Source organism: Anopheles cruzii, chromosome 3, assembly GCF_943734635.1.
Source record: "Anopheles cruzii chromosome 3, idAnoCruzAS_RS32_06, whole genome shotgun sequence".
NCBI classification, from domain to species: Eukaryota; Metazoa; Arthropoda; class Insecta; order Diptera; family Culicidae; genus Anopheles; species Anopheles cruzii.
The window spans coordinates 28,640,508-28,660,836 of NC_069145.1; the positions used below are offsets into that span (position 1 = coordinate 28,640,508).

General features: G+C 48.0%; 2 protein-coding genes across 3 annotated transcripts; both read left to right on the plus strand.

The window, feature by feature from the left end:
* Window positions 1-41: 41 nt before the first annotated feature.
* LOC128275050 (uncharacterized) lies at window positions 42-7,292 on the plus strand. 2 transcript variants are annotated; one of them, XM_053013425.1, is made up of 4 exons: window positions 42-105; window positions 4,814-5,100; window positions 6,249-6,376; window positions 6,452-7,292. In XM_053013425.1, exons 1-4 carry the CDS (start codon window positions 56-58, stop codon window positions 6,716-6,718), a joined length of 732 nt encoding a protein of 243 aa, XP_052869385.1. In that variant the 5' UTR covers window positions 42-55; the 3' UTR covers window positions 6,719-7,292. The 2 variants fall into 2 exon arrangements, with proteins under 2 accessions (XP_052869385.1, XP_052869386.1); XM_053013426.1 differs by lacking the exon at window positions 42-105 and adding an exon at window positions 133-419.
* Window positions 7,293-8,085: 793 nt separating this feature from the next.
* On the plus strand, window positions 8,086-10,049 carry LOC128275051 (uncharacterized). Its single transcript, XM_053013427.1, has 4 exons — window positions 8,086-8,243; window positions 8,433-8,641; window positions 8,728-8,923; window positions 9,000-10,049. Exons 1-4 carry the CDS (start codon window positions 8,201-8,203, stop codon window positions 9,281-9,283), a joined length of 732 nt encoding a protein of 243 aa, XP_052869387.1. The 5' UTR covers window positions 8,086-8,200; the 3' UTR covers window positions 9,284-10,049.
* Window positions 10,050-20,329: the final 10,280 nt, after the last annotated feature.

A 20,329-nucleotide genomic window follows, 5' to 3' on the forward strand; every position in this document is an offset into this window, starting at 1 on the left:
TCACCAGCCAGAGCCAGAGCCAGCTTCTCATTCTCACGCGCAGTGTGGCGAAGTAATGCAACAAAATTCGGATTTACTATCTGGGCGCGCCAAGACCACAGCAGTGTAAGTGTTGACCGGAGGAGGGGCGGTGAATGGTGGCCGATTGTTTTCCTACCAACCAGCAGTTGAGTTCGTGTGTATTATAGTGTGGGATTTTGGGGACGTTTAACTGCGGAACGTGTGCCGTGCGTGAGAAGCGCAAAGGTGTGCCTCCGCCGTGGTGCGTACGCCAAGTCACCGATAGGGCGTGTGAGGTGCGATAGTTGCGTTCCGAGCTCGGAGACCAACACCAACGGAGTGTCGCGCGGAGACGAAACACAAACGACGCGCGCGGTGGTTGTTGCTACCGAAAAACCAATAGAATATTTCTAAATCGGGTTTGTCTTCTGTATTACTCGCGCTTGCCTCGGCTGCTTGTGAGAATGGCGACGGTGGAGGTGGTAATGTGGTGGCGGGCGGTGGCCAATATGGCGTTTCAAATGGATGTTTAATGAGTTTGGTCCCTGCAGAAGGTGCACTGCTCGTGAAGACGTTACGATTTGTGTGAGTGCTAAGAAGTGCGAAGACAGCATTCGAGGAAAAACCATCAACTCTTTGTCGTCCGCTGACCCAAACGCAGGACGACGGTCGAATTAAGCTCTCCTCCAGACAAAGATGTAATCACAGCGCCAGAGATGCAATGGACAGTCGAGCCAAGCACCCGGAGGGAGGGGCCCGTAGCTCTAAACGTTTAGCCGAGACACGTCACCGGAGCGATGACTAACCGATGATGCCGGGGGGCCAATCGTAAAGATCGCACTCGATCGGGATACGATCATTGCAGAAAACGCGCACCATACGCGGGCTTCAGACACTGACCGCTATTCGCCAGCAAAGTGGGGACACTTGAGATGCTTCACGTTACGGTATCTCAAGAGCTGGGCGGGAAAGAGTGGTAACGGTTCGGGCAACCAAACGGCCAGGTTTGTTTTATCAACAGCCCCCAGCACCCGTTCGGTGTGCGCTAATTAGCGGAGATCAACCCGCGGAATGTGCTAAACAAAACAAGCTGCAAATGGTCGCGGTGGGGCTCCCAAAAGTGTCGGTGGCGAAGTACAGCAAACACAGAAGTGATGGCTTTCAGTGCGAGAAACAGTAAACACACCGTTGGACCCACCTTGGGCAATGCGGGTTATTCCCCGTCCGGGTTCCCCAACAAAACTGAGCGAGTGGCTCATGGAAAGTGCATGGACTTGTGTCACTGTGGAACTCTGCCCCTAAACCCTAATTCGTCCCCGTCCACAATATGTTTCGGCGAGATCTGGCGAGAGTGATGCTGCTGCAATGTGTTCCGAGTCAAACACAAACAGTGTTTGTCTTCTACCGTGAGCTAATTGGAGGGCCCACCAGTCCCTGGGCTGAATTTTTGTTGGCACACAAAGTTTATTTACTTAAAATTTACATACTTTCAAAACATCCCCACGTTCCCGGGGGCGGCACACGCTTCTTGGTCTTTTGTGAGTAGGAATAGGGAAATCCCCTTTCTAGTTTCACGCTGAAAAAGCGCACCACACGGTGCTTTGTACTGCTCCTGGTTGGTTATGCTATCGGTAGTGTGATAAAAATTGTCCCCATTCGATACTATCTACTACTGGGAACTGGGAAACAACCAACTTCCGGTGTGGCGGCGTGTCTTCGCGATTGCCACACTGTTTTGAGGTAGTTTGTGTATTGGTTTCAAAAGAGCAGAGTCACACCTTTTTTGTATTGTTTTTAGTGGTCCCTTGGGTGATAAATTCCGATCCGTTATCCGTAAAGAAATTATTTTAAAAACAGTTCCACTTGCGGTGGTCGTAAAACCCCGCAGTAGAATATGGAGCTTTTGGGCGCCCTAGGAACTCATGGAAGAATGATGGTGGTGCCGCGTCGAAAAGGTCCAGCAAACGCCGTTGGTCGTAATTTATAGATGCAAATTATATATTGATCCCGCAGTCTGGTGCTGGTGCTGCAGGCTTTAGGGCGTGATTGTTTGCCCTACATTCGTGGCACGGGCTCCTAGAACGCTCTGAAGGGTGCTCCGTTCCCGGTCGTCCAGCAAGGATGGGTCGCGTCGAAATAGCGTTCGGCAACGGCACCACGCGATGCCAGCGCGCAATTGGCAGCCTCGAGTGCCACGCTAATGCACACCGGTTCGGGTTGGCCCGCGATAGCCGACACGATGAAGCCACTCGTAAAACTGTCACCTGCGCCGGAAACGTTCACAACCGGCAGCGGCAGCTGGCGGGCAGGATAGAAGCGTGCCTGAGGGGGCTGGTCCTCGGTGGTCCGAAGCATCCGATAACTGCCGTCCGGCACGTTGAAGAACGGAACGGATGCCGAGCAGCGTCGGAACACGGCCACTCCATGCAGACCAAGCGTTACGAGCACGTGATCGATGCTATGGCACACGAAGCTTCCGAGCGGTTTGATGTCGGCCAGTAGATCCTCCACGGAGCCGTACTTCTCCAGCGGGATATCCGCTATCGGGTGCGGATACTGCAGCACTTTAGCCAGCTGCCGTAGTTCGTACAGATTGGGCGAGCTGAATCGAATGGTTTGCAGGGCGGCGGCCGTCAATGCTGCGCTCCCGTTGAACGGTTTTGCGGCAATCTTCATGTCGGTGGGTTCAAAGAAAACTGCAATTGGCATGCGAGGAGAAAAGGGATATTTTAATTGCCGTCTGTGGTCATTTATCACAATATTACGCGCGGTGGCGCGATGGCGCGATGCAACAACGAATAGTGAAACAATTCTCTACATACGCCGAACAGAAAACCGATCGCGTGATCAGCGCGTGTCCTTGGCAGGCAGAGTCCTTCGGGACAACAAGTAGGTTAAACGGACAACCGTTTCGGTTCGGACCCCCGGGAGAACGGTGGTCGGAGGTGTCCGACACACGTGGGTTCCCGTGCGCAACGAAGCATTGCACAATCGACAGACGCTAATCGCTACGCGATCTCGCGGTCTCCGTCATTTGAGGGAAACCGGGGGGCCCGTAGGGGACCGGCGGCAACGTGAAATTGTTTTGCGGTCATCATAATAGTGAGAACAATATGTGTGCCCGTCCACGTGGTGCGCGTGTCGTTCCCGCGTGGTGGCACACAGTCAGCGTCTTAATTGCGGGGCGCCACTCGGAAACAATGGGACATTGCCCGGGTATATCGGGCGGGCCGGATCTCGTATCACTAACAAACAATATTTCTTTCGCCATATGATTCACATGCTGACGGACGGACGGACGTTTGTCTCTTTGCGCGTGGTGCAGTGACGAGGAAAGAGAAAAAATCTTCAAGGATACGCACACGCTAGGCATTAGATTGACTCTGTGACATTGACGATTTAGCGGACGCTCAACGACCGGAACCACCCGTCCAGCCCCGCACGTCTATTCGAAACGTACTTGCATTGTGAGTAATTACGCGACGGATTTCCACCGCTGCGGCCGAAAATGCCAGCATCAAAACCCGTTCTTCACTGTGGTGACAAAATCCATGGCGCCTATTTAGTGGCCTTCGAGCCGTAAGGCTTCACCTAACACCCATCACACATCATGTAACAATAATTCCCCGTTCGCGATCCATCATCACTCACATCATTCTAAGTACTGCAATACGTCGTGGCACGTTATGCATGATCGTTGCTACTAAAGCACCTTCCGCCAACTTCCGCTTAATAGCGTAGGAAAATAGCGCTCACCCGCTTCGTGGGGTCACATTAGCGAAGCACGAACTTAGAGCCACCTCTTTTCCCCACACGGCACTTAAACGACACAATTTGTGGCCACTTTTTGCGAACTTTGTACCACAAGGTGAAGCAGACCAATGATGAGGCTTCTTAACTAACGCGTTCGTGACAGGGCTCGGTTTCCGGTTTGGTTAAAAAGTTTTTCGTTCGTTTCGTTTCGTTCGCTAATTGATGGGGAAAAGTGTCCCGACAAGGATCCATGTGGCCGATAGAGTCTTGAATAAGTCGCACAAGAAAATATTCCAAATTTCAAATACAATACTAAAAATCCACAAAAACAGTTGTCATTTTCACAGCTCTTCCAAACCTTTCATGTTAGGTGTGGCAAAATTCGATCCCCAAGATCCTCTCGGCACTTGGTTTGGCTGTGAATGAATTGGCGCCACTCGCGGAGAACCCTTTCCATTATACGGCTAATTGAATACCGTTGTTGGCCAACTCAGGTCGTCGGAGGGGACGGCCCGACCGTAGGTTGCGAATGTTTGTAGAATAGTTTCGTTTGCATGTTTCAGTTCCTCGAGTGGTGGCACTTCGCCAAGTCGGTGTGTGGGAAACGTGATTGGTGCACGGTATGTTGTTGTGTCCACCGGGTATGGGGGACCCGCAGGTGTCTAGAATGGTTCTCGAACGTTTCCGGCAACAGGTTACCCCCGAGGGGGGGTTGCAAAAGTTGGGTATCTGCATCGATTGCTAACAAACTTTGCACGAACAACATTCTCACCGTCAACAATCAGAACGATATGCACTCGGAAAAGCCGCGCACACGGCGGGGCAGGCTAAATGGACAATCGGTGCCGCACGAAAGCCGGCCGGCTCTGCACTCCTGCTGAGGGTGCGCAATTATTTGCAAACTGTTTCCTCGCCCGCATCTGCATACACCTGCTGCAAGGGGAATCCTTGCGTTTTAATGCTAATCACCGCTTCGATGCTGCTTTGCATGCCCTACAACGCACGCATTGCTCGTTCCGCAAGTTTTTAAACTGTAATCTTTTCCTCGACCCGACCACAGCGACATTGCCACGATGAAGCGACGATCGCTGTCCGGAAACTGTGGCGTCGGAGTGTTCGTGATCGCGCTCGTGACGGTGCTGGTCGCGTTTGCAACGCCGAGCTGGCTGGTGAGCGATTACCGGATCACCGGGGCCAAGCTGGATCGGCTGGGCCTGTGGACACACTGCTTCCGGTCGCTGCCCGATGTCAACGATGACTACCAGCGCCGGTTCTTCGTCGGATGCCGCTGGGTGTACGATCCGTTCACGACCGGTTACGACGAGATCCGAGGATTTCTCATCCCGCGTAAGTATTCAAAGTGAAGTGTCGAGTCGAGCGCAACCGTAAACATGTTCCGGTTGCGGCAGATCGTGAATCATCTACACTGGAGCGTGTCACAGTTTATCTTTCGTGCGACACTGGCCAGTTGCTGAGTGTCGCGGGATGAGGAATGCTGTGTTTGTGGTAGCCGATTGAGAGCGAGAGACTTTTAATTGAGTTAATTAACTGTAGCCGTTCCGCGTGGCTACTGGTCGAACGAATGTTGACATCGATGGCCAACGGCGGTTACCCACCCAATTACAAGATAAATAATAAGAATTGTGTGGCTAACAAACTTCCAGCACATAAGATTTTTTTTGGATTTCCATACAAAATGGATGCCATGCTGTGTACAATATTATATGCGCCTCTAGTGCGGTGTCGCAAAGGTGTCAAGGCGAGAAACGGCTTGACAAAGGTAAATAAAATAATGCATCACGCACGACATAAACATGGCACGCTCCTAACGCCAGCACGAACAATACACGACCATTCATAGATCTCCGTTAATGGTTGGTTGGTTGGAGGGCAGTCGAATGAATCAGCCGCTGAAAATATGGCCTCTGGCGTGCGGTTTAGGGTACGTTTAAAGTCATTGGTCATTACGGAACGTGGATGGAAATCAATTGAAAAGGCGGCACCGGAGTCGATCTTTTTCCCACCCCCCATAGGCACCGAAGAGAACGGTGGTCGCCACGACATATCACACGACACGATAAAGGGTACAAAGCACGGCCAACCCTTGGCCCGTGAAACACGCAAACTAGAATCGCCCTTTATGCGATCGCACGAACGATTCTGGTTGGTGAGAGAAGTTTTGCTGGTTCAGTGGTTCCGAAAAGAAAGCTTTTAACGCACAGGTTGGGTCGGCTTGGGCTTGGGTCGGTTGGGCTTGGGTCGGTTGGTGTTCGAAGAGCAATGTTCTGTTTGGAGGATAAATATAGGATAGGAACTATAAATCTCCGCAAGTAAACAACACACGAACAAGTTTAGCCATCAATTTAAAGTTTACCGTTACGCGGCTAAGTCCCGAAGCCAACAAGCAACGCAGCAGCAAGCGTTTCCCTCATCGGCACTGCTAATGTGGTAATCGATTATTAATGGAACTCAAACTTTCTTTCGCCGGTTTCTAGCGTTCATGGTGGCGACACAGTTCTTCTACACCCTCTGTGCCATAGCCGTCATCCTGGCGATGGTCTTGGTGCTGCTTTACTTCCTTTGCGCCGGTCCGGATCAAAAGTTCTTCGTCAAACTCATCAAAGTAAGCGATCGCGCTCAGCGAAAGTAACTTTGTTCGGCTCACTTTTAATCCCCTGCCTACTTTGTACGCACGCAGGCAATCAGCTACATCACGTTGGCGGCCGCGGTATGCGGCAGCATCGGAGTCGTCGTGTTCGCCTGCTTCGGTAACAAGGACAAATGGATGCCGGAGCATGCGAACAATTGGTTCGGCTGGTCGTTTATTCTCGCCTGCATCGGGGTCGTGGCGTGCGGCGTAACGTCTTCCCTCTTCTTCGCCGAAGCGCACGTGCAGGGTCGCAAACGGAGACAGCTCAAGGAGTCGCAGACGCAGTTCCAGATGGACAGCGAATCGAAAGCCTAAGTTGCTACCCTAGCAATTTTGTACGATCGCACATTTTGTACGTCATTCCAAGCACAACATCGAACGATCGAGAGAAAAAAACACATGCAACTGATTAGTTGGACGTGCTACGCAGGACACTTCATTCGTCTCCCATCCCATCGAACCGCACCACCACATAAACGAGTACGTCCAGTGGAAGAAGTACAATAGTTAACAACGGGATGAGTGGATTTTAATTTTGTTGCTGGCGCCTGCTCAGCGCCTTCGACGAGTAAAACGCAGTAAGGGATGTAATGATTGTCATTTCTAGAAGATTAGTTTACGTTTTAAGCAATCTCAATCAAAGTAGGGACCGTCCATTGCGTCTTCGCATAGTTTTAAGCAGAATTGTCTCATTACAGATACGTTACAAAACTCTATCGGAATTCTATCCGTCCATTTTAGTGTTACTATAACAACTTTTTAACGAATATTTTACTAGCCAGAACGTTAGGAGGGAACGTTTTTTTAATGCAAAATTGGCCTTAACATTCCAGACAAAAAGTGTTACATGTCATTTTTCTTTCTGCTCTTTCATATCAACTGATGGAAGGTCTCTGTGCGTACCTCAAATGGCTGCCTTAGTTAATATAGAACAGTACACGCGCATCTTCTCGAAATTTAAATTAATCAATCGGCAAACAGGTTCGCCGAAAGAACAAAGAAGAACATTTAGATGTACCAGTTACAACGAAAAAGGAAGAAAGGAACCGTGCCCTTTGGTAAACTACAGCCTTATTAGCAAAAAGTAATCATTCAAAAACAAGGTAGAAAACAAGTTTACAATCAAAGTCGCTAGTGAGGTACGGAAAAGAGATGTGTTCAGAATGGAGAAGTTTTATGCGGTAACATAATGAAAAATAAACTTATCGAACTCAATGCTTGCCGTGTTTACTTATATCATTCAAATTGATGACATGTTTATAAAAGTTATTACGAGAATCGTCGGACGTTCTCTGTTCGCTCTTTATGCTAAGCCATGCACAAACTTTGTGCAAAGGGCGAATTCCTTTAATAGACTTGTGCCACGATGTTTATGCGTGTCGACAAGGGCAAGGCAATCTATCGGAAAAGGCGTAGAAACATAACAATTTGTTTACGTACGTAATGCCCTGGCAACGGTTATTGTGGGCATTGTTTTGCAGGAAAAGTAACAGGTTGTTGTTTTCCACCCTTCCGCGCAGGTGCCGCAGTTCAGAGTGACAGTTCCTTCGGATGAACTTCTCACTGTTTACGTTTAACCGCTGCAATGTTGGCAGCGCTGAGAGGTGAGTGAACACTTGCGATGAACATTCTTCGAAAGGGAGGAGTTTCTCACCTGCATCACAAATTTGACGGTGCGTTGCTGGAGTTGTTGAACGCTGACGACGGGAGATAGTGGAAGTGCTGTTTTATGTGATTAGAGATAGTTTTTAGGCCCACAAATCTTTCCCCGTTGTTCCCCAGTGCCTTGTTGACACGATGTCTTCGACAGTGGAAAAGAACGAGTACCCGAAGGCCTCCAGTAAGTTGCACAAATCGCGCGATGGAATTTGTTCGCTCCGTGAACCCGTTTTGGCCCCCTTTGGTGACATTGCTGCGGTGTCGGGTGTGACACAGTAAACAAACGCACGAAACACACCCTTTTGGAATGGGCACAACGTGCGAAATGCATCGAATAACACGCCTGTTTCGGTTGTCTGGTCCATTTTAGATGCGCTGGTGTTTGGAGCGGGGCTCTCGTATCTTGCGGCTGTGTTTCTGCTGATGAGCTTTTGCTCGCCCTACTGGATCGCGTCGTATCCGGAGTCTTTCAGCACCTTCAAAAACATGGGGCTCTGGGAGTACTGCTTCCGTGAATTCACCTATCCTTACTATCAGTTTCCTAAGCAGTTCAACGGCTGCCACCACATCTTCAGCCACGTACGTCTGAGTGTGAAAGCCGCCCAGACGCGGTCGCTAATGATGTCTGGAGCGTGTCTAATTGCCCCTGTTGCGTTCCGTTGCAGGAGTACTACGTCATCCGAGAATATTTGCTGCCCGGCTGGCTAATGGTGGTACAAGGATTTGTGACCGTTTCCTTTCTGTTTACTTTCGGTTCGCTGGTAATTATGGCGTGTGAAATCATCAGATGGCCGCTGAAGTTCGTGCTGCGCTACGAATGGCTGCTGAGTAGCATCTCCTTCGCCGGCATCGCATCGTCATGTAAATGATCTCCGAGGGTGATGACTAGACGAGACCCGAAGACTGATGAAAGCTTTCTCTTTCTTTTTTCCCGTAGCATTCTTCATGTTTCTGGCCGTGGCCATCTTCGGTGGAAACGCTTACCGTCGCGACTGGCTGATGTACCCGAAGTTCAATGTGCTATCGTGGTCGTACGAATTGGCCGTGGTTTCGTTTATGATTCTTGCTCTGGCCGCAATGTTGCTGTACAAGGAGTCCCGCAAGTCGTACGAAATGCGCCGCGAAGCCAAGAACCTGGTTATGCAAATGCAGATGCACGAACCGGGCTACACTCCGTCCCACCACACCAGCCGAAGCCTGCACAGTGGGGGCTACATATAAAGATCGAACGGCTTACGAATGGCTCCTCATTCCTCGTTCACGGCACTCATTCAAACATATCTTTGTCTACCTCTCCGTGTCGCGATAATGGAGAATAATTAATCGTAACGCTTTTGGCTTTTTATACACAGCGTTGGAAGGGGACTGACTGTCCCTGCTTGCCTTACTGAATTGGAACCAATTGGACATATTTTTTGTGAAACAAATGCGAATTTTAAAGCAGAATTTTAGAATATCATACACGAATGCACGTGGCCTTGAAGTATTTGATTAGCGCAAAAAACAGTGCCTCCATGTAACACATGAACGAAAACTTATTTAGGGTACACGATCGCACTAGATCTACCGACCAGCGCTGCCCTCGATTATATTCATACAGCGTTTCCGGCTTAGGTTTAAAATCTTATTGTCTCACTCCGTTTTAGAATGACACGAAGCGAACGCTATCCGTCCGGTAACTCGAGTATTGTTTGTGTTTGTTAAGCATATTCGTCATCTAATTTTTTTACTTTAGATTATGGCTGGTGTCCTGAATTTAGTTTGCTAACCGATCGCTGTATTTAGCAACCAGATGGGCCACAGCCTCTCGGGAGCAACGAATAATCTCATTTAGAACTCTTCCGTCCACGAACGTATTGTTTAATTTTATTCATCAAATGGCGCTAGATAGCTAGACGTTATGTGCGTATCTACGTATAGTTTATAGCATCGACAATCGGCAATGTTCGATAAAAGTGGTACATACTTGATGTAATAAAGTGATTAAAAAAATAACCAACCAAAAACGGTAATTTATTTTCATCCCCACGCAGGCATAAAACGCAGACAGCGATTAAACGGGTAATTTTCCTTCCGATCGAATGATAGGGCGGCTCTTAATCGGTCGTGACGAGAGGGATAAAATACGATTGAGTCATAAAATCGTTTGAAATTCGCGGTTGATGTATCGCGATCGATTGAACTGCTCTAATGAAACGGATCTCAAAAAAGTTGATAACAGACGACGATGGAAATAAATGGCGTATAATTTTAGCACAACCTTCCATGTCTTGGATAATCAATGGCTTCTTTATGATATATTTGAACAGCGAAGGATGTTCTCCTGTTGACCGTGGAGTCTGCATGATAGGAAGGGAGCAAATTCCTATGCATCAGCTATTCGTAATTACTCTGGACCCAAAGGTTGCGAAAAATCGTCAACGATATATTCGCCTTTTTTTGCTCCCACAGTATGAAGTGTTTTTTGTTAAGGTCCAGTACTGCAGGCCCGTTGCGAATACTCCGACGAAGGATTCAAAGAAGCTTGTGGGAGAAGATCGGGATGTATCCACCTACCTAGCCGGCTGAAAGCATTGAATAATAATAATAATAAAGCTAAACGAAATTAGCCTAACCACTGTCGCCTTCCACGAAGGAAACGGCCGCTTCGTCTTCATAAGGTTCAACGTGACGGCGTCGAGAGAGAATGCGAGCTTTAACGCGAGTAGTTAACGGGGCTCTTGTGCATTAATTATGCTGTGCAATGTTTGTACCACAAATAGCGCAGGCTCGCAGGCTTGTTCGTGATGCCGTAAAAAAAGCACTTAAATTAGTGCTATCTACCAGTCACCAGTCACAGTCACGGCGAGCAAACATCCTTCACGACTGAAGGGTGAAGGAATCTGGATTTTGCATAAATTTACAACCGTAGTTTACGAAAACTTCAACCGCAGTGTTGTCAAGTTAGCATCAAGTTTTGCGAAGCATAGAGGCGAGAAAAAAAGAAAACTAAAACAACAGAGCAATTAATTTCGAACAAGGTTTGAGTAATTAACATTAAACAAATCACACGTGAAGCAGAATGTTTTCAGCTCACCTTAGTTCTAGAGAATGAGGGACCTAAAACACGGTTTGTTAATGTATCGGTAACATAGGAGATTGCAATTGGGTTAAAAATATGTAGAGCGCGTGACTTACCCGGTCTATTGTGGCGCAGGCACTCCTGAAAGACGGTTAACATGGCTGCTTCGTTGATATTCGCATCCATTACCGTTAACGGTGACCGCTGGATCAGATGTGCGTTTGACTGAATCTACATCCAGTTCCGATCGGCGACACGAGAGAGAGAGAGAAGATATTTAATTAATATGGGAAATTTACAAAATTTATTCCAATCGAACGAAACTGCCATGTCCCGCTTTCGTATGACCATGTTAATGCCGTTCGAGGAGTGCTCATATTTTAAAAAACCCCACAGAATCATCAGATTTCTCCTGGTTTTCCCAATTACTTTATTCGAGGTAATGGAGTTATTTTTTATTGCCCAACCCGTTGACGGTGAATCGAATTAGCGGTAGCGTCTGTGATGGGATTAATTTAAAAAATTTCACAAAAAGTGACAATAACATCCACCAGAATACCCGAATCTCAGTGAAGCGTGAAATTCGATCACTCTTCTACCCGTGCCGTTGGATGTTGATGGATTTCCATGAAACAACGGTGAAGGAAAATGCAATAGAAAATGGTAAAGCACAGTGCGAAAAATCGACATGTCCCATGTCCCATGTTCTAGTTTGTATGTTGAAATGGTGTGAAGTATTTTGAAGCAAACCGAATAGCGCCAATGCCAGGGATTGGAACAGGATTCGTTTGGATTTATTTTAATTGCGCGCACAATCTAATATCGGCCAGTAGCGTCCACTTTGAGATGATTGTTCTACCAAAAAGGATTTACAAAAAAAGGGAACGCGTATATTCATCGAGGCTTTATGAGGCCATCAGGAGGCGAAAAATCAAGGACGATTTCATTTGAACACCATGTCACACAATGGTATGCCAGGACTAGTTAAGCGTTCCAATATAAATGTCTCCGATGCCGTGCCCTGCCAATTGGCAGGGCGTGCGCTACTTACCCAGCCCGGGGTAATGGTCTGATGGGCGGCCATGTCGCCTACGATTATCCGACAATCGCCGTGCCGATCGAACAGCAACGTAAAGCAGGACGTTGGAAAGCTGCCCGTTTGAACAATCGACGAGGCACAGTTTTCCGGCAGCAGCTGCCGAATGTAAGCTCCGTTCTGACGGGGGTAAAGAATGCACATTTTAAGTAAAAGAAGAAGAAAAAAACGCCCTTGCAACTCCACTTTCTGGCGGAAGTCGTTGGGCGTGCCAATTAGTTTCGACCCCTTTTAAGGACCGCTTGTTGGGGCCGGTCGGAATTGGGTTTGGCACCGTGCACCTAACGGTCTGCCGGTTCCTACTCACTTGATCATCGCCAACCGCAGAAATCAGATTAACGCTGCCATAAATTTTGTAGATCCCTTCGGCGATATTCCGCCCCACACCACCCGCCGATATGGCCTGTTTCGCGTGGTATGTTGCGCCATCCAGCTGCAAGGATAAACGATAAAAATGGCGTACTATTATTTTTGTCTTTTTTAACGCTTCCTACACTCGTAGTGCACTAGATCAGAACCAAGTCGGGATGGAGTATGGTGGGAACTATTGCCACAGAAAAAGACGAATGTTTTAAATGAAAGTCTATGGTTACATTCAATTCCTATCGTTTCGAGACAATCATGATGGTGTGTGTTCTTCATTTATGGTTGGAAAATTAAAAAAAGGATAATAAAGTTCAATAAAGATAAATAAATTGTTTGATTATAAAGTGAAAATCTCAAACTTCACAGACGACATCGTGAAGTAACTTGAAACAGTAACTTGAACACTTCCCAACCATCAGAGTAACCAATGGTCGGTAGATTCACATTTTAAACTCTACCGCAGTCTGTACGCTCGCCATTGTATCGGAGTATCTCGAATCGTTCGGTCGCCTTTTTCCTATAGAGTTTCCTTTTTTCCAGTTCTGATACAACATGAATCGAAATTCCAAATCCCGCTTGAGTGGTTCGCGTCCAGGCGGTAAGTTTGAGTGGTCCTATTTTATACGCTTTATCTTACTTTATTCGTGGTTTTTCTACCCAATTGTGCCCCGGAAAGAAAATTGTGTAAAGCGCAATGGACTGCAGGTAGCATGTCCCGGCCATCAGTGTCCACCACCACCACCTGCGTTGAGTGTTGCTCCGAGTCAGCTGCAGCAACCGGGACAGTGCCAAGAGCAACGGCCAGGATACATTACGGTGGATCCTTCGTTCCCGATCATGACGCCTCAGAACTTCGTACCACAGCAACAGCCGCAGCAGCATCTGCAGAATTTAAAGTGCACTGGTGCGTCATGTTGTGGCAACATGGTCAACGATCGGCCAATCTCGGAACATAGTCCGGATGGCTGTTCCGTTGGCTTTCCCACTCAGCACCAGGTTCAACGGCTACAGCCATCGTTACGATGCTGTCACCAGCAGCAGCCGATGATGCTGATGGCTAACCAGCCGTGGGCTAACACTCAGCCGGCCACCATAGTTGGCTGCGCGGAGGGTTGTGGGCTCACCGGACAATGCCAGCAGCAAGGCTGCAAACATCTCCACCAACAGCAACATCAGTACCAGACACTCCCGAAGGCAGACCAGCAACATGCACCGGAATACCATCAACAACGACAACACGTCCTTTCCGAAAGTCAACCGTCCGAGGCACAGTACTTCCTTGGTGAGTGGCATGGCCCAGCCGAAACGGATTTCCTTCATTCAGTGCTTTGATTTACGCGTTTCGATTTTATTGCCCGGTGTTCCCTTCTTGTCCGAACAGATCCGAACTGTACGGTGCCGGCGGACGCAATGCAACAACCTGCAGTACCTGCAACCGGATGCAGTAACCTCAAGTGTACGAAATGTAAGTCTTTTAAATGAACCTGCTTCCCGCACGTCACCGTCGGCCGGAAGAAAGGACGACAACGAATAAATCTTGGTCCACCCTTACTAGCGCTTGTTTAATTGACTGTGTGTGTGTGTGTGTGTATGCCATATTTTGTATGTTTCCGGTTACTGAATTTAAAGCAACGGCCATCTGTCGGGTTTCCGCCTTTTCTGCCGGATCCAGCCGTCTGCAGCAGTTCAACAACCCCCCAAGAAGAGTTCAGACGCTCGGCTAACGTTTCTATAAGCGTCGTTTATGCTAATTCCAAAAACTAGCGACCGGAAAAAGGACACACCCATCCAGGGGCTTCGGCCGACGTCGTCGGTGCCACCGGTGGTGCATCGCCTGCGGATCCTTTTTTGTTTTTTTGCCATCCAGGGGGCATGAGCCACGTGTGCCACGGCCCTTATGCCCTCGTGCCACCGTGGCGCAAAGGGGAGCATAAATGATCGAGTTCGGATACGACGGTAAGGGGGAGGGCGCTGTGGGACCAAAAAGTTGCCATACGGAGTTCCGGTGTTCGGTGCTTTATGGGTTTCTGATGTTGGCCTGCTTTGGGACAATCAATCACCCTCGGTTGTGGGGTCTGCGAACTCTTTGTCCGTCGGTGACTGGCTGCTCTAAGGGCAGAGTCAGAAAAAAAACGCCGTGGTCCGTCGGTATCCGAGGCCGTATAAACATCGATGTGGATGGTAACGCGGATGCGTTCGGGTGGGAAGTTCAGCGGGGCCCAGCTAATGGGCCATGATCCAAGCCCTTTGATTGATTTGTCCACTGAGAATGCGGCGTGCGATGGTCGAAAAGTGAAATTGGTGCCAAATTTGTCATGCAGCAGTACAGGCCAGTGCCTTCAAGGAATCGTGATAGAACCATGGGCTCATTATCGGGATGTTTTAGTGCTAAGAAAATGCTTAATAAAGTTTGACTGGAAAGTGCTGCATATTAGAGTTCACATTTGAGCTATACTTACTTTAGTACTTTTTACTTTTACGATACTTTTAGCCATGGATGTAGTAGAAGAATGCGTCATTTTATTGGGCAATACAGACGAACATTATCGAAGAAATAAAACGTGTAACAAAAAACCCTTTACCGACTTAATCCAGGAATTTGCCATTCTTACTGATGTACCTTTATCGATGCTCAGCCATAATTATTACCTTTGGTTACACACGATAAGTTCAACTTGAGAATTCAAATGCGTCCAGGGAGGTGAAAAATTAACCAATTTTTCCGATCGCAGCTGCATCCGAATGCAGGCGATTCCGGAGAAACACTGCTGCCCATTAGGCTGCAGCTGCTGGCAGGTGGTTACCAAGCGAACTGAAGGTCACCACTACCTCCAACGGCGGTGTTGCAGGTGCCTACATAGGTCATGTCACCACATTCAGTGGCCCCGGTCGCAACTGGCCCCTGAAGAGTAATTTTATTCCAACACGCGTTGCAGAAGCATCACTTGCACAGCATACCGGTGCAATGGCGTGCCCAGTGGAGCACCGGATGACGAAACCGGGACCATTCGTGGGAAGGTCCAGGTTGCAGTACCTGGCATAACCCTGTCAAGCGTTTAGCAACCGGAGGCACATTTATCCGAGTCCGTTGCACACATGTCACATTTGCCATCGTCTTGTTTCATTTGAAATTCCATCAAGCGCCGACCGTCCGGGGGACGCTCCATTTATTGAGTTCAACAGACGTTACGGGAATCGCAAACGGGACGAAGGCGATCTCTCCTTGAGGTTGTTTAACATAAAGAAGAACAAACGTTAAGGAAGAAACGCTGGCTGTTTATAAATTAATTCCATTCTATTGTAAAATTAAAATTTCGTGCAACTACGACATATGGCTGTGGCGGAGCTCTACCCTAGATGTCCGGCCCAGCCACCAGATGTGCCCACTAATTCCCGAAAGCCTGTAACGTTTAAACGGTTTAACTTTTTAATTCAGGGCAAACTGTGTTCCCTTGTACCGAAAAACTTTGAACTTAACCCGAATCGATTTCGCAATGTAATCAGAAACGGGGACAGCACATGCACTTTGGCTCGAGCGTTCTGCGAGCGGTCGGGCAATCTGTATGTATGCTGGAGTGGGCTGAAACATGAAGAAGGGTGCACCCCCCTGCGCGCGCCCTCGTCCCCACGGTGCTTGACTTCCGGAAAGTTTTGGCTTCCGCCGGGCATTAAGCAAACATGTGTATGTGTGTGTATATGTGTCTCGGGTTTTGGCAATCTGCATCCGCATAATGCAGTATGTGCGCAATAATTTATATTATTTCGGATGGTAAAGTGTTTTCGCACCAACCAACCCAGTGCCCCGTGGTTTTGGCTCAGAATGAGAAACTTCGCAATCGGAAATCGCGCGAAGTGCGAAGGACAAGGGCAGATTGCTTAAAATCCCATCTGCGGGCACTAGGGCAGTCCCGGAGTGTCCATGGTTTTGCGTGGGGCATGCCACCAGCCTTTTGCCCGCTTAGACAGTGAACTTTTAGCAAGTACATAGGGATTTTGGTAAAGAGAACTAATAATTGTCGACCCCCGTGGCCGTAAGATATTTGTGTAACAAGATTTGCGAGTGAACCACCAATGTGCAATGTGATGCACATTGCATCGTTACTGTTGTACGGTCAGTTGCGCTTAATCCGCTGATCTAGCTTAGGGGATTTTGCTCGTATAAACGAAGTTGACACAAACCTACGTAAACAACATGTCCTGTGACTCATCCAACATTGAGCGAAACTCGAAAATGTTCATGCACAACAAAACTATGATTTACTACAAAAGTAAACTATGATAGCAATAAATTTTGTCGAGTCGGTCGAAGTCGATTAAAATTAAACTGAATGGCGAGGTAAAAATCGTTTTTGTCATTTTTCAGAGACTCAAAATAAAACTGAAGTGCATTTAAACCATGACTACAGCCACGACAATTGAATACTCCAAGCACAAGAACTAATTACTAATGTTGCGCCGAAAAGAAGCAAGATAATGGTGTAAATGCTTGAACACCGCTAAAGGCAACCGTCACGATGATTAAAGCGTTGTGGATGGCTGTTGTTCCGCTAAAATGTACCCCGTACAAGCTGTTGGCATTAAAAAGCATTACATTACCGTGGCAAGAGGTTGAAAGAAATGGAAGAGCAACACCAGCAGAGATAACGCCGAGCACGGGCAGCTGACAGGGCATGGAATTCAGAAGAATATGATTTCAAAATCAACATCACCGGGGAGAAAAATTGCGGGTAAGGCGAATAAAACGCTAGCTTCGCGGTGAATGTACCGCCACCGAAAGTAAAAAAAGCAACACACAGCCCGCACACAGTCACCGCAAAAAATGTGCGGAACCCGAGTAGATGCTAGGAAAATTTCACGGAACGTAGCAGCGCTAAGCAAAGCCACTCCAGAAAATGGTACATAAATACTCGTTTCAGGCGTCCTATTTGTCCTGCGCCTTCGAATCATCCATGCGGTGGCCGGGTTGAATGATCATACTCCGCATCTTGTGTTTATGAGAAGATGCGAGGCATGCAATCCATTGTTTTTAAATTATGAACGAAAAACAATCGTTTAATTAAAGTCTATTTAGTAGAGAGAATTGCATGAAAGTGATTAACATCGTTATCACTTTCATATCAGCAGACGAACAAAATGACGGAGAACGTAATAGAATAAATAATAATCAAAACTAATAGATAAAATGAACGTATTAACCAATGCGATCATCAAACGATCGACTGACGACGGGCGCCAAACGACGAACGACGGGCCGCCAAATTAAATATGCTCCCGAAAAAGCACCTTTTCTTGCTCATTGAGAAAGCACACAATTTGCACAGTTCAGCCGAATTAGGGAGAGATGACATTACGTAGAAAAACCACGCCATTCCATTGGAGAAATGTGGCGTTACAGTTTTAAAACGAGTTTTGCCGTAGAAAAAAACCGAGGGATTTATTACCATTTTGCGGGTTTTTTTTTGTTCTGGTTTCGGTGCAGAAAAGATTGTTTGCCGTTCTCGGGGGGAGAGCGTGGGCAAACAGTCGTTGTTTAGATTGGCCTCGGTGCACCGAAAGGCTTCGGGCGCTGGCTGGATGAGCGGCTGGGGCATGTTCGCCTTTCGCAGAAGCACCAGGCAGAAGCACCAGTGGAAAGAATCTGAATGAAACCATCATCGCCGACCCGGTGCCCGGTGACTAGTTGGCGGTAATTTCTTGTACCATCCACTTGGGCAACGAAGACGAGCACCGTCAGGGCGGCAACATAGAATATTGTTATGGTTGCATGGCATTTATGCTTTCGCCCGTGGGGCACACGTGGCTGCTAAACTGTTCGCCTTGTCCACGACCGATGCTGTGGCAGAAGAAAGTTACGAAAACATGCAAAAAAGCGCGCGGCATAGCCCGTAATATGTTAAAGAAATTTATGAAGGTGTTATCAAAATGCTTGGCTTCACGAAGAAAAGATTTTTTGAAAAATAGATAAACTGCATCTAACAAGTATAGCGTAGTGTAGCATTTTACCCATTTGTTGTATGGCGCACTAGTGTGCAATCCGTGTGACGGGGTACTTCGTTCAAATTTTCGTTCACTACCGCTAGCGTTAGAAAAATTCCTCCTAAACGGAAGCAGGAAAAATGCGAACAGCGTGTGTGGATGAATGAAATTTTGCACCGGAACTGACGCTCCGGTCGCCACGCTCCGTACGATGCCGGTGAGCATCGGTGAGCAACTTTTGGCGCTGCGCCACGACAAGAATTATGGTTTGCTGTAGCGTATGGTGATGGCCACCCAAAACCGAGTCAGCCTTAAGCTGTGTTGATGCAGCTCTACGTATTCCTAGGTTTTACAATTTTTCCAAACCGGGCGGAGCCTGGCGCAAAACCGTCCGAGGGTGCAGTTTGTGCCCAAATTACCCTGAAATGAACAAATATTATCTCACGTTTCGGTTGAAGCAAGATATGGACAATTTGTAGGATCCCGAGCATGCCCGATTGAGACATTACTTTGAACTGTACATTTAGAGTCTAATGATGGCATGATGAAAGGGCAACGGCATGATCTTAACATTGGCCCATCAAATGGGTGCAACATTTGTTCAAGAAAGTTATTGTGGCTCTATATTTTGCTGTGACGCTTTGCTTTCGATTATGTTTAAAACTTGATAAATGGTAACCCAAAGAGAAATGAGGCTTTATGGAAGGAAATAATCGAACTGTAAACTCGTATGTTCAGCTTTGAAGACTCTACTTTGTGTCTAATAAGGTGTCGCTCGGTAATGATTGCGTCGATCAATTTGTGTTCGAAATCGGATGTCCTTCGAGGGTGCCGGCACGCGAAGAAGAGTGGCACGGCCTTTTAAAAGCGTCAACGTCAAGAGAACCCCGCTGCAACTTGAGTACCGCCTTCCCATCCTGGGCACCGTCATCTGTTTGATCGGTTTCTAATTGGGCTCAAGTTACAGCAGCACAAGAATGTTGCAGCGGCATGGCGATGTCTCGTGTCGCACAATAACAAAAGGAGGTATGCGCGTGCGATCCCTTTTGAAACATGACCACCCGCACTCCATTACAATGGGAATTACGCCAGCCCATTCCGCGATTAAGCATTAATTTTCTCGCCTTTTTGCTGACATCAATCAATAACAACCCTCCCCTCATCCGGGTAAAGAGGAAGGAACTGAAAAGTGCTACCATGGCATCGTTAGTGGCGAAGTGGCCCCGGGTGCTAATTTTAGTAATTGAAATGCACGTGCTCACTCCACGGGGCAAGGAAGATGAGGCACCGCAAATCCTTGCCAATCGCTTCGTGTCACGAGCCATTTGTAAGTAGTTCTACTTCCTTCGCCAGTCCTTCGCCTTCGGCCGGTGGCCTGCGTGATAATCGCAAGGAACGATGAGTCGTGACGTTACCAGCTAGAACCCTGCACAGTTGCAGTGCAGTTGCCGGGTCGCCTTCGTCCTTATTGACCCCAGGCGGCGAGGCATTAATATTGATTACAACGGGCAAAGATGGCAAGATGGCGGAGGGCGGGCGGCTCCGGTTGCGGAGCGACACAAAATGCAAGCGTTTTACAAAACCAATCTCGGCCAACTTCCCATTAGATCGGTGCGTGCCAGTCGAGCCAGCCGCTTTTCCGGGGATTTGTTCTCCTGACCGGAAGTCCGGCCAGGATCGGATTAGAACGAAACCAGGTGCGGTTGCGCGGGGGAGTGGGGGTCCGTACTGTGGAAGCGAGCAAAAACAGATGAATCATCCGTTCGCT

What these genes read in the sequence shown, in the direction of transcription:
- LOC128275050 (XM_053013425.1), top strand. Translation starts at nt 56, where the DNA reads ATGCAACAAAATTCGGATTTACTATCTGGGCGCGCCAAGACCACAGCA. An exon ending in CGCGCCAAGACCACAGCAGT is followed by an intron (nt 106 to 4,813) that starts GTAAGTGTTGAC and finishes ACCCGACCACAG; the next exon opens with CGACATTGCCACGATGAAGC. An exon ending in CCGAGGATTTCTCATCCCGC is followed by an intron (nt 5,101 to 6,248) that starts GTAAGTATTCAA and finishes GCCGGTTTCTAG; the next exon opens with CGTTCATGGTGGCGACACAG.
- LOC128275051 (XM_053013427.1), top strand. Translation starts at nt 8,201, where the DNA reads ATGTCTTCGACAGTGGAAAAGAACGAGTACCCGAAGGCCTCCA. An exon ending in CGAGTACCCGAAGGCCTCCA is followed by an intron (nt 8,244 to 8,432) that starts GTAAGTTGCACA and finishes GGTCCATTTTAG; the next exon opens with ATGCGCTGGTGTTTGGAGCG. An exon ending in GCCACCACATCTTCAGCCAC is followed by an intron (nt 8,642 to 8,727) that starts GTACGTCTGAGT and finishes GTTCCGTTGCAG; the next exon opens with GAGTACTACGTCATCCGAGA.